Here is a 10,847-nt window from a genome sequence, read left to right on the forward strand (position 1 = left end):
AGCAGAGATGGCTTAAAATGTCAATACCGTGTTTCCCCTTTTTTAAGACACCGTCTTATAACTTTTTTTACTCAAAAAAGAACACGGTGTCTTATTTTCAGGGGATGTCTTGTACGGTACCTTAAGGCCTCCTCGGAGGGGCCAGGCCACTGGTTCGGGGTGCTGCTGGGCGCTCTGCGCGGCACCGAGGCGGCAGGCTGCTGGCTCGGCGCTCCGCCCAGCTCTGCTGGGCGCTCCGGGCGCTCGGCGCTGCAGACCGCCGGTTCCGGCGGCGGGGGGCAGGCCTCGGGCAGCTCTCCCCCCAAAAGAAGAGGCCAGGTGCTGCAGGGCGCTCCGAGCGCTCGGCGCTTCGGAGCGCTCCGCTCTGCAGCCGCCGCTTCCGGCGGCGGGGGGCAGGCCTCGGGCAGCTCTCCCCCCAAAAGAATGGGCCAGGCGCTGCAGGGCGCTCCGAGCGCTCGGTGCTTCGGAGCGCTCCGCCCTGCAGTCGCCGCTTCCGGTGGTGGGGGGCAGGCCTCGGGCAGCTCTCCCCCCAAAAGAAGAGGCCAGGCACTGCAGGGCGCTCCGAGCGCTCGGAGCTTCGGAGCGCTCCGCTCTGCAGCCGCCGGCCTCGGGCAGCCAAACAAAAAGAGAAGAGGCCAGGCGCTGCAGGACGCTCCGAGCGCTCGGCGCTTCGGAGTGCTCCGCTCTGCAGCCGCCGGTTACGGCGGCGGGGCGGCAGGCCTCGGGCAGCTCCTCCCCCCCAAAAAAAGAAGAGACCAGGCGCTGCAGGGCGCTCCGAGCGCTCGGCGCTTCGGAGCGCTCCGCTCTGCAGCCGCCGGTTCCGGTGGCGGGGCGGCAGGCCTCGGGCAGCCCCAAAAAAAGAAAAGAAAAGAAGAGGCCAGGCGCTGCAGGGCGCTCCATGCGTTCTCTGCAGCAACAGCAGCCGGTTCCAGGCCCCTCTGGCTGGCTGGGGCACTCGGCGGTCTCGCATGGAGGTATGTCTTATTTTCGGGGGGTGTCTTAGATCTCACTAATGCTAAAAATGCTGCCATGGCTTACTTTCTGACTACGTCTTAAAAAAGGGGAAACACGGTACCTTAAAGAGGTCCATAAAGTGTAGTCCACCAACAACTTACTATGGGGTGTTTAATAACTTTGAGTTTGCTGCCCCACATAAAACAGGCTTATGAAACCCCTAATGCAGGAGTTCAGAAGTCACTGAACTAAGTCTCCCATCAGTGCCAGCCAGTATGGCTAGTGGTCATGCAAGTTGCAGTACAATAACACCTAAGGGCTACAAATTAGCCTCCCCTGAGTAAGCTGCTATGTTTGGTGGGCCTGTTGAGACACAAGCTGTGCAGTTTTGATCTAGAATTATATGGATTTAATTTTATATAAAAATTAATTGATATTTCACTATTCTTTTAAAAAAGAAAAAACTTCAAATGCTCCCTGCTTCCTTCTTTAAAAGCTTGTTTGTCTATCCATTTAAGATTAAAACTCCAAGAGCAGTTCAGTATTTCTTTGGCGTCCAATTCAGATGAAGGCACACATCAGAAGTATTCTTTTGGGATACATTTTTGAGCCTACTTTTCTTCCTATTTGATCCATACATTAAGAATTCTGGTCTCATAGCCTGCTCCTGCTAAATGATGAGATATTTGTGCTTTGGATTATGTACTTTTACAGGCCTTCCGTCAATCTTCAAGCTACAGGTGACCAGCTGCTTTGAAAACAGAAGCCTTTAGGGTATGTTGGCATTCCAACGCCATGTACTCCCTTCAGCTTGTACTGAATGCATTTCACAGCAATTCAGAACTTTTGTAAAATACCTTTTTGTCTGATGTCACACACTGATCCTTTTTCTTGCTGAGCTGCTATATGAAAATACTTTATGTCCTCTCTACTGTGTAGAAAGGCTAATTCAAAATTAGGTTTTACAAAGGCAAAGAGGACACAGACTGTTAACATAAATTTATTTCAAGTCAGGCTGCAGTACTAAAAAGTAGCATACAGAAAGGAATTGCATCACACTTTCATATGTTAGCTATGTTGTTTGTGCTTGTAAACATTTATTCTACCACCGCAAAACGTCTGTGTAACACACAACTAACCGGAATTGGTCTAAAAATAAACAACCTTTCCAACAGTATAATTTCAATCTATAATGCTCCATACCTTTATTACTGTTTTCTAAGAGGTCCTGAGTGCACACTGGTCTTGAGAAGCTTTTTGGGTTGTGGCACATCTCCAGAGTGGACCCAGGTGCTGTTCAGCCAAAGCTAGTACTTGCAGTATAAATTGGCCTTTCTATTATTAACCACGACCTTTACTCCTCTACATGTATTGTGGAGTAATAGTCAGCAAAGTTGCTTGAACACTTAGATTAATATGCTGGCAAATGTCACCTTTGCGAAAGAACAGGCATGTGTGGAAGTGGATTTAACAGAAGCAATGGTGACAATTATGGCTCTTAATAATTTTATTTTAAAGTACTGCAAAAATAGTGTAAAAAGATAAATTACTTTCGGACACATTACAGAATCATACACTATCTTAATGAAAATAAGAGATGTCTTTCATAGTCTTCAGGAACATACAGGCAGAATCTGTATATGGCCAAACGATTGAAATTCTGTTTTTCAAAAAAGCAAATGACAGAATTGCTGCTTTGCGAAGATGCTAGTAAAGGATATTGACAATTTGGAATAGAGATATTTGGTGGGTAATGAGCTGAAGATTTTTATTGCAACACAGTTCCCTTTCCTGACTTTAAATTAAAAGCAGTCTTTTTGGCCAAAGCCAAAGAATGTTTTAAGTATGGGTGCAAAAACTACTAGTTATTTGAAAATCAGGGTATTGGGGATATACACTGACAATCAGACAAGTTTTTATGCAGTAAAAAGATCACAGGCACCCCAAACATTTAACTTCATTCAAATTTTGGTTTTAAAGTGTTGATAATCACATGATTCTATCAGTATAAAAAGAATAATGAAAAAGGAGAAACTTGTTCTCAGAAGTGCCATCTAATACAGTTCATCACAGGTCAGTATATTTTGGAGCCCAGGTTCCTTCAGAACCAATCTTAAAACTTTCACATTATGTAGAATAGTTGAGGCAGTTTCAACAAATATTCCTGCCTAATAGGCACCCCTTTTTCCTTGCTTTGGTGTTTCCCCCTTTAGGATAAAAAGCTTTCACAGTCACATCCTTTCTATGAAGGTACAGTCTATGAGGCTGGCCTAAGCTAAACCAATTTGAGTGCAGCAGTTAAGACTAAATGATTGTAAATCATGAGCACATACTTGGAGTAAGGCTTGTTGAACTCAGTGGGACTTAGCATCTGAATAAATCTGCATAGCATCAATTTGTAAAATTTGAGTAGTAAAGTTGAATTCCTTTAAAAGCAACTGTTCATTCGCAGATTGCAACGAACTTTACAAAGGATGTGAATCACCATTTCAGGTGAAAGAAAGGGGAGGCTTAGAAATGCCAATACCTGCCCACAGTCTCACAGCGAGTTGCTAGTAAAGCTGTGTGTGGGACTCAAATCTGTTAATGAGCAGCCCAATATTAGCATTACATTGGAGCACAGAGCCTCTGAAAACTGCAGGGAAAGAACACAACACGATCAGGAGTTTTAAAGACCTGCATGAAAACCTGCCAACCTGAATTTTGTTTCTTTCAGCAGAACATATACGCCTGCCGAATGGCTAACAGCTTTTTAAAAAGGAATTTCAACAGCTTGCGAATGTCGCTTCTTTGTGACACAGTTCAAGAGCTCAGGCTCCTCTTTCTGTTCCTCTGGAGTAATTTGAAAACATAATTACACAGAATTCATTGAGAGGCATATCCTCCTACGTATTCGTTTGCCTGGCATTCTGCAAACCGCTAGTGTAGTCAAACGACAAATACTAACCTCTCTCTCTCTCTCTTTTAAAAATGCCTTTGTTACTGTGTGATTTCACTGTCAGTCAATACACATAGCTGACAGAAATGTATGTATGTTTGATTACGGGAAACAGATGTTGTTTTTCCTCCAGTTTCCACAAATGTCAATTCAAAATGCGCACGCCCCTGTCGTCCTACAACAGTAGGTTCTCCAACGCAAGGTTCCCCATGTGATACAACTGTATACTCCGGGTCTTTCCTTTCCACCCACCACTTTCTTTCATGTGCACAGCTCTAAAACAGACCCATGGCAGAGTTTGTGCATTTCTGCTCAGTTCTATGTGCTGATGTTTTGAAAAAGAGGGCCACTCACAAATCACTGCCACTTAAAATGGATTAAAAATGAAAACAAGTGTAACAAGGTTTCTTATCCCAACTCAAGTAGCCAGTCAAACAGGCTCGGAGTCTGTTCTCTGTTTTCTTCATGGAGTTTGCAGAATTGTACCACGGCATGAAAGATATCGCCCACTTTCCAGGACTTCTCATGGACAAGCTGCACAACATCTAAAAACTGGAGGGGAAAAAATGTTTACTCATAAGAGTTGGTTTCATCCAATTAGGTTCTCTCCTTTTCACTGTAACTATATGAATCCAGGAGGGTTGGCTCACACACTGCTCTAATTGACTACAGAATCAAGTGAGGACTTGTGTGTGTGTGAATGGGTCAGCTCAGTTGGTTAGAGCATGTTGCTGATAATGCCAACCTTTCAGGTTCGCTCCCCGTATGGGACAGCTGCATATTCCTGCATTGCTGGGGGTTGGGCTAGATGGCAGGGTCCCTTCCAACTCTGTGATCATAGGCCAATCATGTTTGATCTTTCCTGTCACCTCCACAGCAAAACCTGTGACTGGAAGCAGTGACACTCAGCTGTCAATCAAGTGACAAGCAAATAAGTAATGAGAAATCAAGTGATATTTAAATGTTTGTATGAAGCGGTCCTGAGGAAAAAGCTTTGGTTTAAGAATAGGAGGCAAGCTATGCTTAAGGATTTACAATGCAAGTAGTAAATGCAGTGGTTTCTGCACAAAATGTTGCAGGGTGCACACCTGAACATGGGGGAACAGAGGGAATGAGGAGTCTCAAATAAGAGTTACTTTGTGCTCAGCCTCAAATTGTCATGCTTCCCGAAGAAGGTGAAGGGGGAAGAGAGGCAGCCGATGTTATAGAAATTTACTCCTCAGGCTCATTGTGTTGCATCATTACATAAATTACATTACATGTAGCTAGCAGGACAATTTGCCATTTACATGTGGTCTTTTAAACTTAAGCACATATTTTAAAGATGTTCAACCAGGCTTGCTGCTTCCAAGGGCAGGCTTTTAGGCAGGATGTGTTTCATCACTTTCTGGGGTGTTTTAGCAATTGGTTAAAGTATTTACAGAGGCATATGGCAAAGCTGACAGCTATTTCTATAATGGGACACAATTTAGGCAGTTGTTACTGAATGTAGCTTAAATTATTGCTGAAGATTCCCAAATATTTTGCCTTAGAAAATACTAAACAATGCCTCAGCTGTACCTAATACAACTCTCTCTCACACACCCACCCCCCCTTTTTTTTTAAAGGATCCAGGGCTTGATTCTATGAGCTCTTGTCCTGACACAGCAGCTCATAGGATCCAAGGCAAGACCTTGTGCAGTACCTGCTCCATCCCTGTTGGAGGCAAGAGGGAGCAGGAGTCCCACTTGCTGCTCATATGGCACAGTATCTATTTATACAAAACATTTGCATCCCATCGAATTTCACTAGCTAAGATGGCTTAAACTGAGGGTACCCAACATGGTACCCAGATGTCCTTAGATTACATATTCCATCACCCCTGACCATTGGTCATGCTGGCCAGGGCTTCTGGAGGGCACCACATTGATTGCCCTTGTTTAAATAAACTTCTGTTATGCATCTCAGTGCTTGAGATACTAGAGCAAGTCTAGTTTACATGGGCCTTTGTGCCCCACAACTGTGACTGCACAGGTTTTTGCGATACCTTAATGTAGCACAAAGTGGCATTCAAATTATAAGGTCATTCCTGAATGGCTTTTCTGTCACAGGTTTGTATTTCATTCTTCCCACTCAATCGTGAAGCTTAGTGGATGACCTTGGGCCAGTCACTGTCCCTATGCTACCCCATCTCACATGGTTGTTGGGAGGATAAACGGGGAGGGGGAGAATAATATGTCACCTTGAACTTTGTGCAGGCAAAGTGGGATATAAATGCAATAATAATAGATAAAAATACTAGAGGTGGGGCAGGATATTTAAAATAATACCTATGGCAAGAAAACATGATGGTCTTAGTTCTTCAAATACTGCCGGTCAGTGGGTGCTTACCCCACATTTGCCATCATTTTTCGCCTGCAACAGAGAGCCATACCTTTTCAATTCTATTTTCCTGAGATTTCTTAAAATAGATCATGGGGATCCCAAGCTCTGATGCAGCGATCCACTGAAGGGTGGTACGCAATTCTGCGTCAGGGCACTCTGGTTCCAGGTCAAAGTTGATCACCAAGAGATCCTTTTGCCCATTGGCTGTTCCAGTGGATAAGCCAGAAGCGCATTCTGAGGAAAGAATGTCACCATCATTTTCCCAGTGCTTGCAGGCAAAACAAAATGAGCACCTGTTTTACGACATACAACTTACCTTCTACCTTTTCTGGCATTTTGCTGTGGCGTGTGTTTTCTTCTATTAATTCACTTAAGAAACAAAAAGAACAAGAAAATATTATTGTATATAACTTTGTAACATGGTCTGACATCCATTCATGAAAGCTGAAATGATTTCAAGAGGGTCCTGAGACACTAGTTTGATTTATACACTTAAGATGAACTTGCTTTTGGGGTATGTGTATCAGCATTCACACTAAGGGATCTTTTATGTTTTCATTATTTGCTACCAAAGTATCAAACTCAAAGCCCTTTGAAACTCTGAAGTATCTTGTAAAATCTCATTAGTCACAGAGCCTTATGGACAGGAGACTTAAGCATCAGTACTCAGTTTTAAGGCTATCAAGTTGATATTATTTCAGAAAATGTGTATCTACCCCCTCCCACTGTATTGCTCAGGGTGACTTGCAATAATTTTTAGGAACATTGAGAATCAAAAACGCTGTGGGGATCTTCCCCTCCCCCCAAAAAAGGAATTCTGGTTCTTTCCCTTTCAAAAATATCTATGCAGCTGCCAACCAAACCTAGAGCAAAACCAATGGGAACCTAAGAGGCATCTAATCTGGTCAACTCTTGAACCAAACTGGGCCCACTCCAGATTGGCTCGAGGCAGCTCCAGATTCTGTCTGAAACTCTGGGAAGGCCATTGCCATTGTACCATGAAGCCATAATGGTGCTCTCCAAATGTTAGAGTACAATTGCCATCAGCCCCAGCTTCGGGGTGAACTTGGGACATTCTGCATGCAAATCATGTGCTGTGCCCCTGAACTACAGCTAATCTTATTCTGGGTTCACAGACCTTAGGGCAAGCTCTCTAAGGTCTCTGCCACTGCCCAGAGCCCATAAGGAAGTCCGTGAGACCAGCTTTGCCCAATCCATCGGTCAGAGACGCAACCTTGCATCCCCTCTCCCTGCCAGAAGGAATTTTCTGATTCAATGCCTAGTTTCCTGGGGCTGGATGCCCAAAGGAAAGCATGTTCTGGCCCTGGTCCATTAGCTAGAAAACTAAAGGTTGCTGGGCTGTGCATGTGCGTGAGATTTATAGTTACATCTATATTACAACCTGTTGTAAATCATTTGAATGAAAGGTGGGGTACAAACCTTCGAAATAAACACAAATGTGCTGCTCAACCAGGGCCCGTGTTTGCTGTAGGCAGTTGTTTATATCAGAAAGAAATGGCTGCTTGCCAGAGATAGCAATTACTGAACCTGTAACTGAAACTGCTGGCTTCTAACATTTCAGGGGGGGAATTCACACCTTGCGTTTGCAACAGTATATTTAGAGAATGAGGGCAAAGTGCAGCTAATTTGCACTTTGGAGCACACTATGAAACCAAGTGTGAATGTGGGCAACTGGAAAATGTGGACACCGCTTTATGGAAATAATTGATCACCACTTAATGGAAATAACTAACTTTGTATTGTAACCATCACTGATGGGAGTTAAAGTGGCAGCAAGAAAGGAGAGCAGCTGGATGAATAATGGAGGCACAGGAATCGCTTGGCACATTCTGGATGATGTGAATGGTTTTCAGCTGAAATGGAGCAGCACTTCCCAAGATCAGAGGTCACCTTAGCAGCTACTTACTTAATTGTATGAGAAGATGGCATGTTTTCCTGATAAATTTCCAGGTCCATAATGCCAAGACTGCTAGTGGTACTGCTGTTGCCATTGCTGACGATGCAAAAATTTAAGTATTAATGCCAGTCTGCACCAGCATGCACTTGAAGACATTGTTAAGCAAAGCGGCGGACAGAGCGGCTGCTTTTCTGCTCCTCAGAACAAGGGCACACAGTTCTTGTCTGACTCAGCAATTTGTTACCAGCAACACAAAAGATGGGGACGTATTTAGTCAAACAATACACAACAGTTACACATCTACTGGTGCTATGAACTGACAGAGAAAGAATCATTTCAGCTCAGAGCAAAACATGCTATGTAAAGTCTCGTTACATCACTTGATGTCTCATCACTTGACGATTGGCAGCATGTTGTCCTGAAAGTGATGTCAGGGGACGTGAACATTTGGTGGTATTTGAGTCATAATGGCTGCTTCACATATATGCCAATTATCACTTGATACTGTGTCATCAAGTGGTTGCCATATTTATGTAAAACCCTAAGATTCATCACAGTGTAGCCAGAGATAATGTTGAGTACACTTATACCTTTAAAGTGCTAAATGGCCTTGACCCTGCATACCTGAAGGAGTGCCTCCACCCCCCATCGTTCAGCCTGGACACTGAGGTCCAGCTCCAAGGGCCTTCTGGCAGTTCCCTCACTGCAAGAAGTGAAGTTACAGGGAACCAGGCAAAGGGCCTTCTTGGTAGTAGTGCCCGCCCTGTGGAACACCTTTCCATCAGATGTCAAGGAGATAAACAAGTATACAACTTTTGGAAGACATCTGAAGGCAGCCCTGTATAGGGAAAATTTTTAATGTTTGATGTCTTGCTGTGTTTTTATAATTTGTCGTCTCTTATTGTCTCTAGCCTCAAACACAAGATTTTTTTTAAAAAAAATCAATTTATTGCATTTATATCTCATCTTTTTCTCCAAGGAGCACAAGGTAACATACATGGTTCTCCGCCTCCTTATTTAATCCCCACAACAACCTAAGAGGTAGGTTAGGCTGAGAGGCAGTGACTGGCCCAAGGTCACATTCATGGCCAAGTGGAGATTTGAAGCCTGGTCCCATAAGCCCTACACTGGCACTATAAACAGTACACCCACACTGGCTGTGAGTCATATCATGCAAAGATTGAAAACAACAGTGAGATCTCAATAGCGATTTTCAACTCATTTATGACTTCTTGGAACAGATGACCTATAGTAGTGAGATCTCAACCAACTAATGGCTTTTAGTGGTGGTAAATCTGGCAATTATGTTTAGGCTGCAGTGACAGCAGAGATTTAGATCTGAGTAGTCAGAAACACCTGATGAGCAATGAGGCAAATTGCCCAAAGAGAACTGGATTCTCCAGGGCTTTTCTCATTACAGACTGAGTAGTTCTACTGAATCCAGTTTCAAGATCGTAACAAATCTATATGGACCTACAGTTTCCATCTTGAAACTGTACTGTTGGTTCTAAGAGCTTGCAATGATATGATAATACTTAGATGTTAGGAAAGAATGAAAGAAGTTCTGGTACAGTAATTTGTCCAGTCCTTAGTTTTCAATCGTGTCCATGCCAATAGAGAACGAGAACTCAATACAACAGTGTTAGATGTAAATGACCCAAACGACAGGCACAAAAAATGTGCCTGTTCAGATGGAACTGACAAATGAGCCATGATTGACTCAAATTAGCTTCTCAGATGGTGTTATCCTTGCAGGAACAGGAAGTGATTGCTTAGGGTTGGGTTGCAATTTCTTTCCATGGTTTCCAAATACTTAATGAGACCTCCTGCAGCACTGTATGAAAGCTAGTCCTCTTTTGGACACACTCAAGCTACATTCATTCTGAGCCAATGACAATCAAAACATTTATGTTGGTGATTATACCCCTTGCAGCTCAAAAGGGGCATGTGGTTACCTCATAGATCTCTCGCTGAGTTGCAAATAGCTGCTTGTATCCTCAGGATTGTCCTCGTCATTTGCCAGCTGGCACCAGCTGCTACCTGTGCTTTCGTCACTGCTGCTGGGAGGAACTGGAAACTCTTCCACCACTTTGGCCTCCTTGGAAGCTTCAGGTTCAGGATCACTGCGTATAGTCAAGCTGATTGGGGAAAGGAAAGGAAAGATTCTGATAAAGCAAGGAGAAATCTCTGGGGGAATTCTTCCTGCTCCTAAGCACTGTTGTATCGGTCAACCAAACCACTTGGACCATTCTTTATTTTATTTTATTTTTTGCAAGTCATGGAACACCACCAGCTAATAGATTTTTGTTGCCTTTTTGATATTAAAGGGGGCACATATATGGAATTTGCCGCCAATGGGGCTGGTAAGTTGCAACATTGCACTGCTGCATCTTCTGATCCTTCCCTTCTGGTCCCTGTCACCCATCCTCCTTCTACATCTGTTGTCTGGCACAATCAAAGTCCAATGTGCTTCAGTGGGCAGGGAAAAGGAGACGACTAGGGAAGGAACATAGCATAAAGCAGGAACATTATTTCTTGCTGCATGTAGCCGAGCTCATCTTTAGAAGTTCTCTCGGTAACAATGCTTGCCCTCCAATATCTAATGTGCGGTGGGTGGTGACTTGAGTATTTCCATAGTCTTAAATCTGCGCACAATATGAAACCTAGAGCTCT

General features: G+C 43.8%; 1 protein-coding gene across 3 annotated transcripts in view; it reads right to left on the minus strand.

Annotated features, from left to right (window-relative positions):
• Positions 1-1,938: 1,938 nt before the first annotated feature.
• The window catches only part of SPHKAP (SPHK1 interactor, AKAP domain containing), a 77,559-nt gene continuing 68,650 nt past the window's right edge, over positions 1,939-10,847 (minus strand). For 2 of the 3 annotated variants that reach the window (XM_035133407.3, XM_060274525.2), the window contains exons 8-11: positions 10,130-10,312; positions 6,573-6,625; positions 6,306-6,490; positions 1,942-4,444 (exon numbers count right to left, since the gene is read on the minus strand). In XM_035133407.3, coding sequence (XP_034989298.3) covers positions 4,301-4,444; positions 6,306-6,490; positions 6,573-6,625; positions 10,130-10,312 — 565 coding nt within the window. In that variant the 3' untranslated portion in view covers positions 1,942-4,300. Of the gene's footprint in view, positions 4,445-6,305; positions 6,491-6,572; positions 6,626-8,183; positions 8,271-10,129; positions 10,313-10,847 lie in introns of all 3 variants that reach the window. The other variant, XM_088669089.1, reaches the window with a different exon arrangement.

This window comes from Zootoca vivipara, chromosome 5 (genome assembly GCF_965207765.1).
Source record: "Zootoca vivipara chromosome 5, rZooViv2.hap1.1, whole genome shotgun sequence".
NCBI lineage: Eukaryota > Metazoa > Chordata > Lepidosauria > Squamata > Lacertidae > Zootoca > Zootoca vivipara.